Source organism: Carya illinoinensis, chromosome 9, assembly GCF_018687715.1.
Source record: "Carya illinoinensis cultivar Pawnee chromosome 9, C.illinoinensisPawnee_v1, whole genome shotgun sequence".
Classification (NCBI taxonomy): Eukaryota; Viridiplantae; Streptophyta; class Magnoliopsida; order Fagales; family Juglandaceae; genus Carya; species Carya illinoinensis.
Genome location: NC_056760.1, coordinates 38,845,906 through 38,866,508, shown reverse-complemented (window position 1 = coordinate 38,866,508; position 20,603 = coordinate 38,845,906). Strand labels below are relative to the sequence as shown.

The 20,603-nt window shown below is 36.5% G+C and overlaps 5 protein-coding genes across 9 annotated transcripts; 3 read left to right on the top strand and 2 right to left on the bottom strand.

Moving 5' to 3' along the window:
* The first annotated feature begins 235 nt into the window (after nt 1-235).
* Nucleotides 236-2,425, top strand: LOC122277580 (putative cyclin-D7-1). Its single transcript, XM_043087616.1, has 6 exons — nt 236-627; nt 824-910; nt 995-1,096; nt 1,184-1,388; nt 1,622-1,755; nt 1,847-2,425. Exons 1-6 carry the CDS (start codon nt 367-369, stop codon nt 2,075-2,077), a joined length of 1,020 nt encoding a protein of 339 aa, XP_042943550.1. The 5' UTR covers nt 236-366; the 3' UTR covers nt 2,078-2,425.
* A 2,306-nt stretch (nt 2,426-4,731) lies between these two features.
* Nucleotides 4,732-8,618, bottom strand: LOC122277618. Of its 4 annotated transcripts, none has more exons than XM_043087694.1 (12): nt 8,148-8,618; nt 7,928-8,054; nt 7,775-7,848; nt 7,613-7,659; nt 7,344-7,494; nt 7,219-7,263; nt 6,946-7,150; nt 6,807-6,868; nt 6,481-6,581; nt 5,753-5,807; nt 5,609-5,674; nt 4,732-5,405 (listed from the first exon to the last, which is right to left on the bottom strand). In XM_043087694.1, the coding sequence occupies exons 1-12, from the start codon at nt 8,347-8,349 to the stop codon at nt 5,227-5,229; spliced, it is 1,314 nt and encodes a 437-aa protein (XP_042943628.1). In that variant the 5' UTR covers nt 8,350-8,618; the 3' UTR covers nt 4,732-5,226. The 4 variants fall into 4 exon arrangements, with proteins under 4 accessions (XP_042943628.1, XP_042943630.1, XP_042943629.1 ...); XM_043087696.1 differs by having other exon boundaries at nt 5,609-5,656; XM_043087695.1 differs by having other exon boundaries at nt 7,219-7,260.
* A 2,721-nt stretch (nt 8,619-11,339) lies between these two features.
* Nucleotides 11,340-12,632, top strand: LOC122275328 (thaumatin-like protein). Its single transcript, XM_043084340.1, has 2 exons — nt 11,340-11,569; nt 11,666-12,632. The coding sequence occupies exons 1-2, from the start codon at nt 11,479-11,481 to the stop codon at nt 12,337-12,339; spliced, it is 765 nt and encodes a 254-aa protein (XP_042940274.1). The 5' UTR covers nt 11,340-11,478; the 3' UTR covers nt 12,340-12,632.
* A 1,242-nt stretch (nt 12,633-13,874) lies between these two features.
* LOC122276478 (protein SRG1-like) lies at nt 13,875-16,549 on the top strand. 2 transcript variants are annotated; one of them, XM_043086237.1, is made up of 5 exons: nt 13,875-14,349; nt 14,486-14,733; nt 14,813-15,137; nt 15,788-16,063; nt 16,167-16,549. In XM_043086237.1, the coding sequence occupies exons 1-4, from the start codon at nt 14,014-14,016 to the stop codon at nt 16,043-16,045; spliced, it is 1,167 nt and encodes a 388-aa protein (XP_042942171.1). In that variant the 5' UTR covers nt 13,875-14,013; the 3' UTR covers nt 16,046-16,063; nt 16,167-16,549. The 2 variants fall into 2 exon arrangements, with proteins under 2 accessions (XP_042942171.1, XP_042942170.1); XM_043086236.1 differs by having other exon boundaries at nt 13,876-14,349; nt 15,788-16,549.
* A 185-nt stretch (nt 16,550-16,734) lies between these two features.
* LOC122276477 (hsp70-binding protein 1-like) lies at nt 16,735-19,821 on the bottom strand. The gene is made up of 6 exons (XM_043086235.1): nt 19,557-19,821; nt 19,216-19,358; nt 19,056-19,106; nt 18,206-18,427; nt 18,000-18,102; nt 16,735-17,617 (listed from the first exon to the last, which is right to left on the bottom strand). Exons 1-6 carry the CDS (start codon nt 19,640-19,642, stop codon nt 17,044-17,046), a joined length of 1,179 nt encoding a protein of 392 aa, XP_042942169.1. The 5' UTR covers nt 19,643-19,821; the 3' UTR covers nt 16,735-17,043.
* Nucleotides 19,822-20,603: the final 782 nt, after the last annotated feature.

The window sequence follows — 20,603 nt, the reverse complement described above, 5'->3', positions numbered from 1 at the left end:
TTCATGCAACCCACAGAGTCATCCTCGTGCTCTCACACAATTACTTTGCGGGGGTCAAAATAAAACTCCCCCACTGTAGCATTTACCCCATTTCATGAGGGTCGTGTCCCTCTTTTTATTTCACGATCTGCCTTTAACTACCCCATGCATCACCCCCACTCTCTTATATGCACACCTTCCCACCTCCCCCTCCACCTCCCTAGCATACCCTTCCTTTCTGGTATGTACGAGGAGGCTAACCCAGATATATATATATATATATATATGATATTTATCATTGTCAGAACCTTTACAATTTCATCGACAATAGTACATACGTTTTCCCTACCCATTGAACTTCCGCAGTTATTTGAGTAATCGTTATATATGGAAATTAACTTGCTTTGTGAGGAGAGGTGGCAGTGCAGCCCTGCAACACCCGTTCATCATCATGCAACCAAGCTTTGCAGTTTCGAGAACTACTCATGTGGTGGTTCGTTTTATATGACCAAGGAAGACGCTGAGCAGGCCCTTGTAATATACCTTGAGAAGGAGATCAGTTTCATACCCGCAGCTAATTATGTTGAGCATCTCCGCTCGAAAAACTTGACAACTGCTAGGTCTAGAGCTACTCAATGGCTTTTCAGGGTCAGTTTTCTCATAGTGTATGCCATTTTCCCGTGTTAGTTTCTGTCCTTTACTCTGTGGTAATGGATATATAGGGCAAGATAGAAAAATGCCTGCCTTAGGTTTAAATCTTGATAAGAACTATAACAAAATCAAATCTTTAAGATATATATACTCATCAGTCTCTCTATGCTCTTGTTTGTTTGTTTGTTTCCAGACCAGAAATCGCTTGAATCTCTCTTTTGGAGCTGCTTTCCTTGCTGTGAATTACCTTGATCGAGTCCTATCTATGAATGAATGCAATGTAAAGAATTTTGAATACATATAGTTCTCTTCTTGATCAAAATTATATACGGGTTCAGCACTAACTCTTAACATAACTTTCAAGGGATGGAAAGAAGATTGGATGGTTGAGTTGTTGTCGGTTGCGTGCTTTTCTGTTGCCTCCAAGTTCAGTGAAACCTGCACTCTAACCTTGCATGAAATTCAGGTGACTGTTGTTATTATTGTTACAATTATTAATATCCATCTATTATTTGGATTTGTAATTGATCAGCACTTAGTGTTGTTATCGAAGATGGAGGATTTGGGGCATTCATTTCAGTCAAGCACAATCCAGCTAATGGAATTGGCGCTGTTAGAGGCCCTGGGATGGTGCCTTGGCTCTACTACGGCTTATTCGTGCACAGAACTGTTGTTGTGGAGTATTGATTCCTTGAAACCTCAGCTTCATGAGGAGTGTATTACCCGAGTCACTAAGTTGCTTGTTGGAGCCGTTTCAGGTATTCTCATTATCATCATGATATTGCGCAGCTTTTAAAGCTTACATATTGTATATATACAAAGAACAGGGACAGGATCAAAGTTATCAATGTGATAATTACTAAACTTCTCTTCTCCTCTTGCCACTCTAAAAGTTTAGTCGATGGTATCTATTTATGCAGACAATTGGTAGCATTGCTAGGCCAAATCTTTCTGATCTGTTTCCACTAATTATTGAAACATAACCCTCCAGATTCAAGATTTCTGGAGTTTAGGCCAAGTGTTGTTGCAGCATCTGCTCTTTGTTGCAGCCTAGACGAGTTAGTTCCATCAAAATCGGATGCTCACCTTTCCTCTATTACGAGACTCCTTAATCAAGCTCAAAAGGTAAAATTCTGAATGAAAAATTCCTCTCTCCACTTTTTCTCAATGCGATGCAAGTATGTTTTGTTGACAGGCCCGGTTCTCAATTTACTAGGATGATTTGGTCAAGTGCCATAGGGTCATGGAAGCTCAGAAGTATGGTCCTCTGCACAATTTAATACATTATTATGACTGCCCTCCAAGCCCTACAACAGTATTGCAGAAGCAGCCCATTGACATATACGAGTGCCATGTCGATTTCTGTTTCTTGAAGACGGGAAGTGCTGGTCCAAACAGCATTTATCACGGATCAAGTACGAAGAAAAGAAAGAGAGAAGAAAAGTAGGTAAAAACTGTTCTTAAAGAAAGCATCATCACGGTCTACCTTTCTCCATGTTTGTAACTGTTCGTACGAAGGACAGCACTTAAAGTTAAGGTTGCTAAAAGATCGAAATGGTACTAACAAACGCAATTCAATAGATAAATGATGACCATAATCAGCCTAAGATCTGTACTGATTGGTCATCTCCCTCACTCCAGCTTGTGGGCTGTCAATCTCAGCACTAAAATGCCTTCATCTTTACATGCTACTCATGTCATGTAGTACTGTAATGATGTTCATGTTCTTGGCTGTAGCTGTATTCAGAAGTACTTGGACAATAACTATATCTTTTCGTTAATAATAAATTGGAAAATGCTGGAACGGGGCTTTTCGCTATTTTTTTTTTCTAAGTTTTTCTTTTCTTGAAGGTTAAGAAAATATTATTTAATAATATTATAATTTTCTTTTTATTTTTTAAAATATTTAAAAGTATCTAAAAAATAATGTAAAAAAACCAAAAAAAAAAAATAGAAATCACCCCGTGGGAGCCCCACAGTGGGAGTAGCACGTCTCTAATAAGAGCAATGCTACATACAATCGTGGAATTACAAACGCTGTGCAATTGCTTGGAAAAAGAGTGAAGTCCACGATTAAAAAGTTAGTTTTTTTTTTTCACGTGGGTCCCATATTAATTTATTTTTTTCAAAACGACTATACGTCGCTTGCACAACCACAACTGTAAATATCATTTCTCCTCTAATAAAATTTGTCCTTAAATACTACTTCAGATAGAGCAGTGTTACCCTGTCGCCTGCACTTGATCGCTGCATGTTATCATTCGCTGCATGTTATTGTTAAGCTAAAATCATCCTACCATTTTTTTAAAATTTTTTTATTCCTAGTTTTTATCATTTTAAAATATATCATCATTTTCTTAACTATTAAATAAAAATAATAATTAAAAAATAAAATATAAGAAATGTCAAAGTAGCATTTTTACTTCAGATATATCTGTGCTCATTGAGACTTGATTAATTATCACTTGACTTCCCTTGAAGCTAAAACTAAACATAAGTTTGGTAAACATCTATAAATACTATGGGATTAAATTTGAAAGTTTAAAAAGTATTTTTAATTGTTTAAAACAATTTAAAAAAATAATATATTTAGTAAATTTATAAAAAGTACTTTAATAATTTAAAAAAAGCTAAAAGTCTAATTTTTTAAAAAATACTAAATTGAAATTTTTATTGAAAAGTTTTTGTAGATAACTGTATATTTTTAAAAAAAATTAATATTGTAAGTAAATTTAAAAATGTGTTAAATCCATGTTTGTCCAACAGTAAATAATTTTTAAAGTATAGAATTTGTTATTTAAATTATAAATTATAAACTCTAAAATTATAAATTATATTTTTCACTACAATTTTAAACATTGATAAAAAAAATATTGGAAGTCATTTTTATCACTAATTTTATTTATATTTAATAAAGAACTGAGCAATGATGTGGACTGAATACGACTACCCAGTTCCGTCCATCCAGCGAGACGAAAAGCAAGAACATTCGATGTCCATTGTCCACGCCCACTGGAGGGGACCCAACAGCTGCGAAGTACAGAGCAAGATGAATGGGTCTCAGTACCCGCAAGGAAATAAATAAAATAAAAATAATACAAGTCATAAACATAAAAGAATAATAAATAATAAAATATGATCACTTGCAGACTGGTAGAGAAGGTGGACATGGTCGTAGAACCAAAACAATGGAGACTTCTTCTTCCAGATTATCATCTTCTCTTCTCCCCTAGATTGTCGAAACCAAAAACTTACGCTTTTCAAGAATGTTTAGTCTGCGTGGGACGACCTTCAAGAAGCAAATTTCTTCAGGATCCGTACTGCAAAGCTTCCTGCTGGAGTATGTTTCCTTTTCTGCGCTTACATTTCATTGCTTGGTGTCACAGTGGGCACCCCTTCTTATGTCCACTGACTTTAATGGCCGGCCGGTCAAATCTGTTCCTCAAATATTATCGTTCTCTTTAGTTTGACATTTTGGCGCTGGAATATGGGAGTATTGTCCTGGTTTTTACGAGGAGGCACACTCTGGTACTACTAGAATAAATTTAGATGAGCACAACGTCAAATTTAAGAGTTGTCCATCGAGATAAATGCTTCTGCTATACTCTCTATAGTTTTTCTAACTCTTCTCATATTATGTTGATTTGATTATGGAAATAAAAGGGTTTTGGAAATTTCAGGTACAAGTTTCAAAAGTAGAGCCAAAATTCAGAGCCCCTTTTCTTGAAATTGTATGATTGGCCTCATTGGAACTTTCATTTTAGGATTGGTGATTTCCTTCTTTTTAACTTCCCATGTTCTCCGTATCGTAACCAAAAGAAGGAAATACTACAGGTTATGGGGGGGGATGTGGGGAAAGGTCTTGATATTCCACTGCAATTATAATTTGTTTGAAGAATCAGCCTCTTAACTGTAAGTGTAATTTGACCGTTTTACACGTTTGGACAGTGTACATAATCTAACATCTTACATCCGTATTAGGCAATGCGCAGTTCTACACTTGCCAGCAACAACCAAGTAAAAAATTGGAAGGCAAAATCTGCAATTTCTAAGAATAGCAAACCTGCCTTATAAAGGACTTGTTTTTCTTGAAAGCCAAACGATAAAAAGCTAAGTGAAGCCTAGTATTGGAAAGATCAATCTGTCGAGTGTTTGAAAATTGATAGCTGTTAACACACTCGAAAGCTCTTTGGTTCACCGAACTCCAATTATGTGGAGAAATACTTCATTCCATTGTCTCAGCGTCACTAGATTTACCAAACTCGAACTAAGCCTAGGCTCATCAACGATAGATCTGTAGATCTGTAATCATAAGAGCTTAGAGCTCATCAAAGATCAATCTAAGGCTCATTCATCGGTCAACCAGCTTATGTTACACCAGACCAACTCTGCTATATGCAAGTCAGAAGGCATTGCAACTGCCTGGATTATGTCTCTGCACATATTAATAGACGGATACATAATGCAGACATGAGACATCTGTCTCAAATGGACCGGAGGTAGAGTGTATGTAGGTTAGGAGAGTTTCACACTGCTTTGAGGTATCAAGAACAGGTACTGTGAACTCTTGCTGCAGAACCTGGAAAAAAAGAGAAACTAAAGGGCTCTGCAGGTTCGAGCATCTATAACTGGCACTTTGGAAGAAGACTCCGATATTTCTAGCGCCTCAGCCAGTGACAGCCTACTGTTCCTCCATGCAGCCTCAGCCCAAGTCTTCATTTTTTCTCCTTCAGCCTTTCTGTTCTGTTGGACACAGAGTGCTTCTGCATACCCACCTACATACTCAACAAACGATATCAATGCAGAAATCCTACTAAGAGTCATCATAGTAAAGCAAACCACAACAAATAGAGCACGTTGTTGATATTCTACTTAAAGTTGGAAATTAGCGGTTAATTACTACTCTTAATGATCATAGTTCATACCCCATGCCATACAGTATGCATTACGAAAAAGCATCATTCACAGCAACCATTACCTCTAGCAAGGGCCACAATATCACGTCTATCTACCTTTGCTTCTCGATCTACCAAAAAGGGGCAACATGTGACATAAAAGACCAAAACAAACAATCATTCAATTGAATATGACTAAAGAGAAGTGAATGAGTTGTTCACTATACCATCAGTCTCCAACTGTGGAGCTTTCAGCAACTCTATTGCCTTTCTGTATAGTCCCTAAAAAGTCATTTAAAACATTGAAGTAAGAAAACATTCCCATAAACAAACTCCAACGCATTAAAGAGAATTAATGCATTGACAAAGTAATGTGCTGGAGAATCTCATGCATATGAATGGGATTGAGTGGACCCTAGGTAAACTACTCTCAGAAATTGAATGTCTCAGCAAAATCATATTTCCTATTCATAATGACACCAACAACTTGTTACAACAATGTGAGCATACATCTTGCAACCCTAATAGAATAACCTATCTGAATTGACCGTTCAATCAACTGCAGAGAGAAATGAGTTGGTAATGCGATGAAGATAAACGATTATCCTTGACCCTTCACTTCCAGAATTCATTCATGCATGGCTTCACAATATCCAGTTCTTAAGAGCCCAAGAGCAAATAAAAAATATTTTTTTATTGGTAAACAATTTTTTTTTTTTTGATAAGTAAAAATATTTTATATATCAAAAGATTTTTAAAGTTTTTTTGCAAGGCTCAAGGCCTATAAAAGGAAGGTAAACAAAATTGTATTGATCATAAGAATAGGCAAAAGCCTAAGTATACTAGACATATACAAGAACATTGCCTATGCATGCTAGTTTAAAACATTGAACAATAAATGTTAAAAATTGGAAGTTTTCCATAATAACTAAATTAAGTCTTGTACAGTACTGACCTCTTGAATCAAAAGGGAACTTGAACGCTCCTGCATTGCCTTACGCCTAAACATAAGAGCTATGCAGGTTAAGACAGCCCCAACCTTAGGGTGGTGAGAGCCTGTACCACACAAACAAAAGCACAGCACATACTAAGATATCATTGCAGAGACAGGTGCAAATAAAATTGCAGCGACAATTTGTATATCACTAAATTAAATGAGGGCACTTGAGAGAAACTCATTGTCGATGGCCTGTGCATCCCTGGGATTAATCGGCACTTTGTTCTCAAACACCCTTGGGAAAGTACATAAAAAAACAAATGAGGAAAGTCAAACTAACATACCAAAGTGGTCCTCTGCTGTAGACAATGCCCTTGTCAATATCTCTTCTGCGCCGCCAAAGTTTCTAAATATTAAAAAACAAAAAAGTTAGATTCATGTTGCAAGAATATCATACCAAGAGAAAGGGAATCTTGAACCAACCCCATGTGTGCCTCAAGCTGTCCTAAAGCACATGTGGCTGCCAACAATACTTCCGCAGATGACATATTACAAGCTGCTACGGCATTTAAGTCACTAAAATCTTTGTTCTCAGCCACCCCTTGAATAACTTTTTGGTAAATCTCTTTAGCCAAGGAAAGATTCTGAGTGGCATGCAAGAATTCACCATATGATAGAACAACACTACCTATAAATCAAAGCATCAATGCACTGCACCATAATATCTTCCACAGTGACTAATAACATTAACCTCACCAGTACTTCCTTCAGTCTCCTCGCGTCCTTGCAAAAATGTCTCTGCTGCATTGAATTCGAAGCATACAGTACTTTCGGTAAGCTGTTACAATGACCGACACAAAGGAACCAAGGCTTTGAGATACCTAATTGCAGGTCACCACGGATAAGCTCAACAAACCCTTTAGCTGCTTTGGCACGGACACTTAAGACCAAGGGGTTTCCACCACCAGCTTTGGGTACATCTTTCTCAACCAGTTCTAAGCATTTATCTGCGACCACCGTTGAAGTATCATCCTATATAGCGCGAGCCAACTCCAGATAAATTTCAAAATTCAAGAATAGCAAATTGAAAATAAATAAATATATGAAAAAATAATAGAAAACGCCGTAGTAGATGCTTGTTGAGACTGACCTGCCCCAACTCTAGATGAAGCCCAACAAGAGCTTCCATTGCAGCAACTGTATCAAGGACCCGAACAGAAGTTCTGGTCAATACCCTTTTCGCCATTTGAATCCAGTTTCACAAATTCAATGAGAATGCAAGAAATTAGACTAAAAAAACGTAAATGTTTACCTTTAATGCCCAAAGAAGAGTGCTTTAAATCTTGGATTCTCTGAAGTTTTTCGATTGCCTCGCTAAAATCCCCTCTAAAATCCACCAAACTCAAACTTATTACAAATTTCTGAAACTAAAAATTTCACAGAAAAATATAAGGAAAAGGGGAACCTTTCAGATAATAAGGTAGACATTGCCAGAAAAACTAATCCCCTTGAATTTTCAGCATCTGGAACCTCACTTGACTGAGTGGAAAGACACTGTTCCAGTATCAGTAGACCTTGTGCGTAGGATTCATCTGAAAAATTGCAACACAAAGAAAATCATATCATAAATTAAGAATTCAAATAAATATCTGAGTTTTTCACGTATAGAATGATTAAGGAAGAACCTGATTTTTGGGACCTGGCATGAGAAATGGCGTAGTTGATCATCTGACGAGCAACTGGATTCGCATCCGCGCCGTTGATTCCATCGTGGAGTAATCTGAACGGTGGTGGTAATGACAAAGAGAGACGTCCGGTTGTGCGGGGAGTTGGTAAAGAGACGACGGAGGTAGCCGCTCTACAGAGTTTAATAGCGACGCGAATCATCGCTGCAAAAGCAAAACCCTGAAGCTGAAGCTGCTGAACTGCTGAAGCGGAGAACTGCTGAAGCGGATGGAACTGCTGGCAAGGGGTTTTCGGAGGGGTAAAATGGGATGAATGCCGTTTTATTTGGTCTCTTGACTCTCTTCGACGCGCCTTGTCCTTCGTTTTGCAAAGGGATGGTCGCCACGTATTATTATTGAAAAGACCATAGAATCCCCGAGTGGCCAAGTGAGTGGAGAGGCCAACAACGAGACACAAAAGAAGAACCGATAAATTACCACCGATTGGTTAGACAGACGGGACGAGACGAGACAATTGATGAGATGAAATGTTTTTTTAAAAATTGAATAAAATATTATTATAATATAATTTTAAATATTAATATTATTTTAAAATTAAAAAAAATTAAATTATTTATTATATTTTTTATGAAAATTTATAAAAATATTAATGACAAAGATAAGTAAAATTAAAAAAAAAAAAAAAACTCCAATAAATGCGAAAAGCACATAAATAGAGTTGTCATGATAAATAGAAACAAAAAAGAAAAAAAGAAAAATGATAAAAAAAAATACGGAATTTTAGTGTAAACTTATGAGTCATTTAACAGAAAGTAATTCCATATTATAAGTCATTTCGAATTTGCTATCCGAGTAATAATATATATAGTCGTAAAGTGTGTGTAAACGTCTTACAATCATTTTAAAAAAGAATGAAATTTATTATTAAAAAAATTAATTTTTTTTTATGTAGATTCCGTATTTATTTATTTTTTTAAAATAATTACACGACGTTTATATATTTACGTCTGTAAGTATTATTTATCATCTTTTATTACAGATCTTGCGATTCCCTAAACTAGAATGCAACCAAAAACAGAGGTCAGATCGTTTTCAGAGCCACTCTCTCCAACCGCCATATCCTTGAACCAAGATGTCACTTAATACCATCTAAGGTGTTATGCTATCTAAGTGGGAGATTAGGAAATATTGAACGAGACACCATTAATCCAAGTGAACTTCGGCCCAAAGCCACGTTAATCACGTATTCACAATATGGACTGGTAGCAACTAATTAAAGACCCTTGTAGTTACTAGATGAATTTCGACTGTAAAGTAAATCATCGAATAATGTTATACATTATACTATCATTTTATTTACATCATACTATATATAATATGGTACATTTATTACTATTTTATGATAAAAAATATATAATAAATAATCATTTAATAGTAATAAATATGTCATATCTTATTTAGTGGAATGCAAGTAGAATGATAATATGATGTATAGAATTTTTCAATATAACACCTACACCCTGATCATTTGCAAGAGAATCAATAGATTCCTTTTGGGAGTAATTTATCATTTCCGAACACAGTATATAAATCTCCTATATACAAATTGAATTTGATCAATTAAATCATGAACGTATAACATCCAGTTTTGAACCCACAAGGCTGCCTTTTTATTTGGACAGCATCATCAGAGAAGATTCTGATTATAGAGAACCTAAGGAAACATGGGTTTATCCTTATTAATTGGTGCAGTATATCAAAAGGGTGGTGAAACAGTTTATCATTTACTTGTACATCTCGAGTTTGCCATGGCCCTTTGGTATGGTTTTTTCAGTAGAGTGGGATTAGCATGAGTTATGCCCAGGAGTAGGTTGATTTGCTAGCTAGTTAGACAGGGACTTAAGGGTATCCCCCAAATTGTAGCTGTGTGGAAAATGATTTCCATTTGTTTACTTTGGTGTATTTCGAGGGAAATGAATGATTGGGACTTTGAGGATCCGGAATGCTATCTGGAAAATAGTTTTTTCTTAGAAGGCTTTGTTCACGTGGGCCATTGCCATAGATTTTGATGCTCTCACCTTTTATGATTTCCTCGCATCTATCTCTAGTTCCTAGCTAGGCGTACTCTTCTTGTGTATTACTTGTGTATTTAAGTTTTGCCTATTTCAGTCCTAATAAAAGATCTTGTACTTGTCACAAAAAAGGTATTTATATATATTTGCAAGTTATATACTTCTGACTAAACTTATATCACCCACCTCATTAGATTTCTAAACCACAAAAATTCACGCCTCATTTCAATTAGTGCAGACGTGCCAAAAGCCAATATTAGTTCCACCATTTGGACGAGTCAATTTTACTCTTTTTTTTTTAATTAAAAAAAACATAATATTTACAATTATAAAATATATAAATGTCGCATATTTTTTTAAAAAAAAATAATAAATATGAGATTTATATTAAAAAAATTAATTTTTTAATAATAAATTTTATTTTATTTTTAAATAAATACACGATACTTATACAATTAATATCTCTATATAATATTACTCTTTATTATAAATGCTTGGGAGGAAAGAATCCCCAATACTTAATTAAGTTATTCTAATTTACCTTTCATCGTCGGCAACACATCATCCTTGTCATATTTTTATCCTCCACCGACACGTACAGATCAGCAAGTCTAATTTTTCAATTGCAAAGGAGCAGATGAAGCTTATAGTGGAAGGGTAGGAGCATTACTTTGCTCTGCCAATTAAATCTTGCTAAGTTGCTTTATGATTGTAGTTAATTAACTAAAGCACAACTCTCCCTTTTCCTTTTTTCTTAATCTTTCATATTAAAAAATTAGTAAAATGACAAAACAAGCTTTTTATAAAGTTATTGTATCTTTTTGTATATTATTATTTAAGAATTCTTTCATCTTTATATAGATTTTGTATATTATCTTCTCTCTGTTCATATTTTTCTCACTTTAAACTTTGAAATTCATGCCAAAATAAACTTCAGAAATTCTTGATCCCCGCATTTTATTTACTGAAAAGTTTGAATGGAAAAAAAAGATTAAACAATTAGAGAAACTTTGATTCACAGTGCGCACTGGCACGAAACCTCCAATGGAAGCAATGCATATGCCCATCGTCAAGCTGAAAGTGAAAAGAGCAGCAGACAAAGCTAAAGAGAATGGCACAGTCACTGAACCACTAGTGTGATCTCTCCGCGAACTTCCTTAAAAAGGTCGCATCTGTCACAATCTATACTTGTGACAATATAGCTGGAAGTCCTTCCCCTACTTAGCTACTTCCCTTGCATATCTTAAACCAAATTCTGTATGAGAAGAACAAAAAACAACATGACAATGCCTACTTCCCTATTTCTCCGGCCCCTTCTCTTCTATCTCGTCGCCTCTATCTCCTTCACAAGTAATTCTTCTGCTATCTTTATCCGTGGTTTTGTACATTTCTTTCAACCTCTGATGTTTTCTTTGTTGTTCTTATTTATTTCTTGTGTTTTTGTAGACGGGGCACAACTGATTCTGGTGAACAATTGTAATGAAAGTATATGGCCCGGAATACTTGGGGGTGGAGGGCAGAAGACCCCAAAAGATGGTGGATTCCATCTTGGTAGTGGGGAGGAAGTTGTCGTTGACGTGGCTGAGAAATGGTCAGGAAGGATCTGGGGCAGACAAGGTTGTAGATTCGACAACAATGGAAAAGGCTCATGCGACACTGGAGATTGTTCAGGCAAACTACATTGCCAAGGAACAGGAGGTGTGCCGCCAGCAACAGTAGTCGAGATGACACTCGGCACCTCCACTTCTCCCTTGCATTACTATGATGTGAGCTTGGTCGATGGCTTCAATTTGCCTGTTTCGATGAAACCAGTTGGGGGTGGCATTGGGTGTGGTATTGCATCGTGCGAGGTGGATTTGAACATTTGCTGCCCATCTGCTTTGGAAATGAAGGTAGGAGGCAAGGTGGTCGGGTGCAAGAGTGCCTGCTTGGCCATGCAATCTGCAAAGTATTGCTGCACAGGGGACTATTCCAACCCAAAGAACTGCAAGCCCACCCTTTTTGCAAATCTCTTTAAGGCTATTTGCCCCAAAGCTTATAGCTATGCTTTTGATGACTCTACCAGTCTTAACAAATGCAGGGCCACAAGGTATGTCGTCACTTTCTGCCCTCCCAAGTGAGAGGACCAAGTTAAGGTTTGCTGTCATTCAAGTTCTACAAGGATGTTGAATGTGGTGCCAATTTAGTAGTATTTTGGAATATTCTTAGATCATGATTATAATTGAAAACCAAGAGCTTCTTTTGGCTTGGGAATGTATTTAGATTTGCAGTTTATATTAATGTTTGTTTAGTTATACGTTGTATTGTCTGGTAATAATTAAGTTGTGTTTTGGTAATGTACTTAAATGTTAGACATAGAAGTACTCTATATATCCCATGCGAAGAATAATTATAGAAATTAAGTTGAGTACTATTGTTCCATGTTCCTCTTCCTTCTCCTATTGTGACCTATTAATGTTCATGTCTTTCAATCTTTTCCCTCCCTTCAACCTAAACTATTTCTTTAGTGATTGTAGTATTATTCAGAGATAAACATCAAAAACCAAGAGCCTAATGGCCTAATAACATATGACTTGGTTCTCCAAATGAAAATTTTAAAACCCCCACCCCGTGTATAAAAAAAGAAGAAGAGATGAACATCGAATCATTTAATACAGAATTTTCAAATAAAGCAGTCCCAGCTTAATCCCTACGCTTTTGATACCATCCTGAAATCAAGGCGAGTGCTACCACATTAAGTACTAAATAACCAAACTAATGATAAAGTCCTCAAATCCATCCCTTTATTAAGGTCCTTTAATTTTATCCCATTTTTATCCTCAAAAGTACTACATTGCAATAACTTCTTTCCATTTTTGTTATCAATTTTGACAATTTGTCTTCACACAGCATATGGCTTTATCGAATCCAAGATCTATGCAGCTTGCAACTTTCTTTTCTAAATTCGGATCCCATGTCCTGCAACCCTTGATGCAGTCTTCGTTTTGAATTCAAATTTGACTGCACTTTACCTTGTACTAGTCGCATGCATGCTCTACGAGCAGTATAACGTTGCCGGATTCATTAGAAAATATATATAGTTAGGAAGGAAATGCAATAAATAGGCAAGGGAAATTAGGAACGGTCGCAACAAACGAGGTACTCTAAGCCGTGCAATATACTGTCTCTGTGCAAGCTGCTATGTAACAAGACGTGATGGTCATGGATATGTGAATTCTGGATTCATTTCTTATGATTATTGGTGTGGATGCAAAGCCTTAGATTAATGTTTCCAACTTTCTGCCGCGATGGCTACCTCCATATACATGTAAGGAGGCGGAGGTCACTAGGAAAACGTTCATGCACTAACGAAAATAGAGTTACAAAAAAATCCAAATCACAAACCAACAACCACAACATTAATCATTATACGTTTGATTCTGATCTATCCCTGAGATATAAAGATCGAGATTGAATGTCCTTTTTCTTTTCGTCCTGCTTCGGACATGGGACCCTCCTCACATAAATGTAGGATTAATTATTTTTTAAATCAATCTTAATTTTTTATATAATTTATTATAAAAAAAATTCCGAATTCTCGAATCAACACATTAAAATAAAAAACTGAAAGAAATTTATTTTATAGAGTTAAAATTTGACAATTGGTTTTACCTTTAATCCAATTAAGAAAACTTAGAACTCTCTCTTGCAGTCTGTGTCACTAGTGATCTTCTAATTTGAGTCTCTTTTGCAGTCAGTGTCACTAGTGGTCTTCAAGATCACAAGATTGAAGTGATCTTTATGGCTATAAATTCATGGGAGCATTGAGGAACGGATTACTAAAATCTCAAAGCCCAGCTCTTCCAGGCATAGGAAACATGGATTCCAATATTAAGGAATTTGCAGAGGAGACTTATGTTCCCACTTTTGCGCCATCTCTACCAGTTCCAAATGCTCAAGAAATGATGAGGTCTGACCCTTTTCAGGTTCCTGAAAGATACGCAAGGAACCATGACGACATGCAAAGTGACACAGTTCAGCCTCATCTTTCCTTTGAGATTCCTGTCCTTGATTTATCATTGCTGTCAAAAGGAGACGCAGAGGAGCTTAAGAGGCTGGATCTTGCTTGCAAAGACTGGGGCTTCTTTCAGGTAATTTTATATTCATTCATATTTTGCAAACGAAGCAGAGATAAAGGTTGCAGATAAGATGCTATTTTGCATCTTGGATGAGGTTGAGAGCCTCCAGCATAAAATCTCAGCTTTCACATTGAAAACGCATTTTCAGGTGATAAATCACGGAGTAGCAAGCGAAGTGCTGCAGAATACAAAGGACGTCACAGCTGAGTTTTTTGATCTTCCACTAGAAGAGAAGAACAGGTATTCAATGCCTTCGGATGACATACAAGGTTATGGACATGCTTATGTGGTTTCTGAAGAACAGACACTCGACTGGTCCGATGCACTTATTCTCGTCGTTTATCCAACCCAATATCGTAAGCTACAACTTTGGCCAAACCAACCCACGGGAATTAGGTACGTTTCCAATATATTTGAGTTCAGGAAAACTGGAGGATTCTGCAATTTGAAAACTAAAATTATCCCCAAAATGCAGGGAAGCCATTGAGATGTACTCGAGTGAAGTCAGAAGAATGGCGGTGGAGCTCCTAGGTTCACTGTCTCTGATTATGGGGACAGAAAAGGATGCTCTGCTTGGTCTGCACAAAGAGTTGGTACTAGGTTTGCGTGTAAACTACTATCCTCCCTGCCGCTCTCCTGACAAAGTATTAGGTTTAAGTCCACACTCGGACTCAAGCACCATAACCATACTCATGCAAAAGGATGATGTATGTGGGTTACAAGTTAGACATGGAGGAGCATGGGTGCCCCTCAAGCCCATCCCCAATGCTCTTGTTGTGAATGTTGGAGATGCTATTGAGGTATTGGTCCCCAAGTCTCGACTTTGTCCTTTAAGAAAGCATATTCCAGAAGGAATTCCCAAAATAGCATAGGAAAAATGCTAATCTAAACAAATTTTACAAAAGTTATTCTACACACAGACATGGCATCCACATTTGTTAGTGTCATGTCATCATTTGAAGAAAACCCAGAGGCATGAGGATGCGCCATTTTAGTGTGTAGAGTATTCTTGTAAAATTGGTGTGTAGATATGATATTTTTATAAAGAAATTTTCAGTTTTTTCTAAACATGAAGTCACAAGTACAAGAAAAGTAGGCACATGAAGAATGCCCTACAGAATCCTACAACATTTATTTTTTTTCTAGCTCAACAAATATTGTAAAACTGAATTCACATGCATATCTCTGTCCCACTTGAGATTAGGGATGTCGATGACCTTATAGCAAGTAATAGAGTTGATGCAGGACTCTAAGATCTAGAATGGAAGGGAGAGATCGACACAAAGTAGGTCTCACGACAATTATTGAATATTTAATCCTGTGTGAAACTCACTTTATATGTCTATCTCTTTTCCACTCTAAGCCATAGAGTTGGAACCAGAACTCTATGGAATCCAAATTATACCTATTCTTGGGACTCAAGTTTTGGTTCGTTGTGTTGTAATATCAGATATGGAGCAATGGGAAGTACAAAAGCATTGAGCACAGGGCTGTGACAAACGAGAGAAAGGCAAGGATATCGTATGCAGCATTTGTCTGCCCACACGATGATGTAGAAATTGAGCCACTAGGTTATGTGCCAGATGCCGAAAGCTCCGATAAGATGTACAAGAAGGTCAGGTTTGGAGATTATCTGAGGCAATCCATGAATAGGAAACTGGATGGAAAGGCCAACATTGACTTCGCGAAAATGGAGACTCTTAAGTAGAGGGCAAATTGAAAGATTGATATGCTCTGTTTGTATGTAACGTTATTTCTTGCGTTTCTCTTCTCCAACATAGCTTTTACATACTTTGTTCAATGAAGACTGATGAGCCACGACGATCCGGGAGGCGCCATAAGGCGAATCCCAAATATTTGGGATGAGCCTGTACGTGAAAGATCGTTGCAAACGTAGCGGGCAGTAGACGGAACCATTTAAGCACGTGGAAAGTAGAGGGCAAGACTGGGTCGTCGTCCAGTAGAGAGTTTTACGTGCGAGTGGGTCTTCAGCTGCAAATGGATCCTCAGTAGTTGCGTTATTGTTGCGTTATTTACGTCACTTTTATTTCATGCAGTTATGTTCTATTTTGCATGTATTGTTTTATGTGTGTTTGCGTCCAGTTGTTGGTTTCTCATTTCCTTTTGCTTCGGTTGCCGTTGTATGAAGTTTTGCTTATTTAAGCAGCCTACAGTTGTCAATGAAGATCCAGAAATCATTTGTCATTCAAAACTTGCGGTACTTTCTCACCCGAAGAGAAACCCATTTACCTATTCTCGTATTATCTGAGTTTGGGACCTATCAAAGACGACCATATAAATTTATGGAGATGATTGAACTCACTGTGTATCCTGTTCATTGCACAAACTGTATATCATGAGCATGGCATCAATCCAAAATCGGAAGGAAGACAAACGTTCGAAAAACACTAGATTCTACAGCACAGTAACTCATTAAGGTCTCATTCGTTGCAAAACATATTTTCTACATTTTTTTATGCAACAATCCCTGTGTCACATCATTTAGGCTACCAAACTTCAAACTTTAGCATCAAACTACGGCAAAAAGCAAATGAGAACTTCTGGCAACATTCCTAAGATTCGAATGTGAGAACAAGGCAGGGGATCGATGTACTGAAAAAATACATAACGAAAGGCATGATACATTAGGGGAACAAAATATCCCACGCTCCAAAGGCTTGCTCCGGCCCCATATTCTCTCGCGGTTTACCCATTCAACTGTCCATTGGTATCCTCTCCTTCACCTGAGTTATTCCGACCATCTGCAGCATCAGGCGGGGGACCTGGTCCTAAAAGCAAAGGAGTTTGTTTCTTTTCAGAAATAGGGCTTTTAGCAGACGGGTTTGCAGCCCAAGCTCTAAGAGGTGGTTCAAAATGCTTGCTGGCAACATCAGGTGGAAGTGCATCTTCCCCAGGAAGAACAAGAAGCCCCTTCTCTCGCAGAGAAGATGGCTCGTTGTAACAAGTATTCCACAGGGAGTCTACAAGCTGCCTCTCCTCCCTAGCAGCCACAAGATCTTCAGGAGACATCAAGCTGATACCCTTAATCCGTTCTTGGAGAAGCTCCTTCAATTTTTCATCTTCCTCACCTAGACTGCCATTGGTTCCCTCTGTCTTGTCACGAACAAGCTCAAGAAGACCCCGAAACGCAGCTTCTCGCACCTCTGCATCTTCACTTGAAGCTAGGTGCATCATCATGCGAGGAAAGCCTAGCTCACTTACTACATTGCAATCTGAATTATTCTCACGCAGTAGGTAATGGATCAAATTGAGGGCCTTCCTGAAAAGTGATTAGTTTTCTAAGAAATCTAGATTAAGAAAGTTAAAGTAACGAGTAATGCTAGATATAGTCGTGGAGTGCACAAGCGCCGTACAATCCTTTTGAAAAAGAGTATGATCCATTATTAAAAAATTAATTCTTTTCATGTAGGTCCCGTATTTACTCACTTTTTTCAAAGAGATTTCATGGCACTCACACACTCCATGATTGCAAATATCATTTCTCTAATCTAACATATATAGTAAACTATATATGCACCTCAAAATACTAAAACCAAATATATTCAAATCCGGCCTTTTTTTCATTATTTTTTTTCAAGTTTTCGTTCATTCACAACGGAAAAAGAAAATGACAACATAACTAAATAGTTCCCACAAGTTACCTTTGAAATCTCAAACTATCAGAACCTAAAGCATCTCTCAAAGCTGCATAACCATTTGCTAGACGGAATGCCGTGATACCCGGTTTGTTGTGCCGGATTAAAGCTACAGAGTCAACCCAAAAGCAAAATTTAAATATATCAGTCACAGCCTGAGCAACTATAATTTAACCACAAAAGATGTTCTTTACGGTAAAGTCAGTGCTTACAAGATAGTGCCCCAAGTGCTTTAGTTCGAACAGTCACATCAGGATCTGAAGTAAAATTGGTGAGGAGAGGTTCTAAGCCATTTGCTTCCATGACTAGTTTTTGACTGTGGGGATTATTCTGGACAATAGTTGCTACAACTTCAGCAGCCTTTGCCCGAATATTTGCATGGGAGTTTTTCAGGTAACCAAGAAGAGGGACCAAACCACCAATTGAGTGCAGGTCTGGCACAAATGCATTAGCAGCCAAAAAGATGAGGCAAACTCTTGAACATAACTAAAGCAGTAATAAGTCTAAGGAAAAAACGAAGTGCACACTAAGGTTATATATATTAAAAATTATCACATCTGATGTTAAATATAAAAAACCAACGACAACATCTTATTATCATAAAAGATTGATTCAAATTGGATCAATTCCTCATTTTACCTAACATCAGTCAATGGCATGACATTACATGGGTATTTTTCGAAAATATTTTCAAGAAGAGCAAGCCAGACACTTCAGCAACTTTTTCTCCCTCTCGAGTGATTGAAGGAACAGCTAATAAAAATTCTTTGTAATAAGCACATAGGATACATAATGAAAACCATTTTAGGAATATAGCAGCAGGCAAATGACTAGACAATTTAGTGTCAAGCATCCAAAAGACCTGGAGAACATATGATTACATAGTGCGATACATGGACATGATATCAACCATCAAGATGATAGTCACTAACAAGCACTCATTCGCATATTACAACTAAAAGCAAGTACCATAAGATACAACTCCCAAATCCGCCAATGTAATAACACCATTAGAGAAGCTTTATAAAACAATATAAACATCCGCCAGTTGTAAGAACTTACCGTTGGCCATGTCAATAGACTCCACGTGCTCTTGTAACTCATCCAATATATCTACCAGAAGACAAGACCACGAACAGAAGCCCAAATCAATATTCCATAAAAACAGCATGAAAATTGGGAGAAAAAAGGACAAATAAAACTAGGCTTTCGTCATTGTCACCTTCAATATCTGCGGGAGTCACTCCTTGAGCCTCTAAGACTTGCTCAGGTGTTTGCATAACAAGAGTTATCTCCTTCATGCGCTTAACGACATCAACAGTCTGTGATTGCATAGCCTCCATGAACCATCTTCGATCCTCCTCACTGATAAACACAAATTAATCAACGCCCATTTCAAATTTAAATACTGTTGGATCACCTAACAAGATTATCTATAAGAACCTTAGATTTCCAGTTACACAGAGAAATTTGCTTCTAATAAAAGTTCAGAAAACAGCGAGAAATGATATTTAATTCATAGACTAGTTTACTTGAATCGATCAAAGAGACCACGAGAGATACCTCAAATTACGAGGGGGCTGAGTACCATCGGCGTGAGCGAGGCTCCATTTGAGCAATCCCTCCCAGTTGGGTCCGTCTTTAGCCATTATTACTACAACCCAAAAACCCTAAAATTAAAAAATACAACGCCCTTTCTTCTTCTGCTTCGTTCTTCTTCTTCTTCTTCCTTGCTTGGTTAGCGAGGAAAGCTGAAATGTAGAGAAAAAATCCTTGCTTTGGAATTAGAGAGTATATGTAGGCAGCAAATACAGGGTTCAGGAAAGGTCTTGAGATTGCGAGAGAGCGGTGGAGAGTTGAGATCAGAACCGTAAAGTTAGTGGGCTTGATCTATAGTTTTCGGGCCCAATTAAGGCCCGGCCTGTGATGTGGTATTTGTGACATATGCGCATGCGAATGTCACAAACCAATTGAAAAAAAACAAAATGAAAAGTGTTAAACAATAAGCCAAAAAAGTTAAAATAATGAAAAAAAAAATAACAAGAAATATTTATTTATTTCTTTTAAACGATATTTTGATAAAATCTGAAACATTTATAAAAATCATAAAAGAAAAACCTATCAGTTTTTATTTCAAGATTTATAAGCATTAAAAAAAATTAAGTTATTTTATAATTGAATTATACCATATATTACATTTATATCACACTTTTATCTTATTATAATAATAAAAAAAATGAGAGTATAGTATATAATACTTTTTTTTATAAATTTTATCCTCACTAATAAAAAATTCTAATTATAAAATTAAATATTTAGAAAATATTTAACGTCGTATTCATCAACATAAAATTATGATTAATTATTAAACAGTATAATTTGTATAAAGTTTGGTACAACTTGCATGAAATCTTGGATTGACTCATATAAATTTAAATAACTTCGTATTTATTATTTTATAGTATTATATCTATATTTAAAATAAAAATATTTAAGATATTTAAGTGTCGTTTGGATAATAAATTAAAATGAAAATTAAATAAAATATTATTAAAAATTTAATTGTTAATATTATTATTATTTTATAATTTTAAAAAATAAATTATTTTT

What these genes read in the sequence shown, in the direction of transcription:
- LOC122277580 (XM_043087616.1), top strand. Translation starts at nt 367, where the DNA reads ATGGAAATTAACTTGCTTTGTGAGGAGAGGTGGCAGTGCAGCCCTGCA. An exon ending in TAACCTTGCATGAAATTCAG is followed by an intron (nt 1,097 to 1,183) that starts GTGACTGTTGTT and finishes TTGTTATCGAAG; the next exon opens with ATGGAGGATTTGGGGCATTC. An exon ending in GCTTGTTGGAGCCGTTTCAG is followed by an intron (nt 1,389 to 1,621) that starts GTATTCTCATTA and finishes ATAACCCTCCAG; the next exon opens with ATTCAAGATTTCTGGAGTTT.
- LOC122277618 (XM_043087694.1), bottom strand. Translation starts at nt 8,349, where the DNA reads ATGATTCGCGTCGCTATTAAACTCTGTAGAGCGGCTACCTCCGTCGTC. An exon ending in TCTACCTTATTATCTGAAAG is followed by an intron (nt 7,849 to 7,927) that starts GTTCCCCTTTTC and finishes GGTGGATTTTAG; the next exon opens with AGGGGATTTTAGCGAGGCAA. An exon ending in GGAGACTGAAGGAAGTACTG is followed by an intron (nt 7,151 to 7,218) that starts GTGAGGTTAATG and finishes TTTGATTTATAG; the next exon opens with GTAGTGTTGTTCTATCATAT.
- LOC122275328 (XM_043084340.1), top strand. Translation starts at nt 11,479, where the DNA reads ATGAGAAGAACAAAAAACAACATGACAATGCCTACTTCCCTATTTCTC. An exon ending in CGCCTCTATCTCCTTCACAA is followed by an intron (nt 11,570 to 11,665) that starts GTAATTCTTCTG and finishes GTGTTTTTGTAG; the next exon opens with ACGGGGCACAACTGATTCTG.
- LOC122276478 (XM_043086237.1), top strand. Translation starts at nt 14,014, where the DNA reads ATGGGAGCATTGAGGAACGGATTACTAAAATCTCAAAGCCCAGCTCTT. An exon ending in AACCAACCCACGGGAATTAG is followed by an intron (nt 14,734 to 14,812) that starts GTACGTTTCCAA and finishes CCCAAAATGCAG; the next exon opens with GGAAGCCATTGAGATGTACT. An exon ending in ATGTTGGAGATGCTATTGAG is followed by an intron (nt 15,138 to 15,787) that starts GTATTGGTCCCC and finishes TTGTAATATCAG; the next exon opens with ATATGGAGCAATGGGAAGTA.
- LOC122276477 (XM_043086235.1), bottom strand. Translation starts at nt 19,642, where the DNA reads ATGGCTAAAGACGGACCCAACTGGGAGGGATTGCTCAAATGGAGCCTC. An exon ending in AGCACTTGGGGCACTATCTT is followed by an intron (nt 18,103 to 18,205) that starts GTAAGCACTGAC and finishes TTGACTCTGTAG; the next exon opens with CTTTAATCCGGCACAACAAA. An exon ending in GATAGTTTGAGATTTCAAAG is followed by an intron (nt 17,618 to 17,999) that starts GTAACTTGTGGG and finishes ATCACTTTTCAG; the next exon opens with GAAGGCCCTCAATTTGATCC.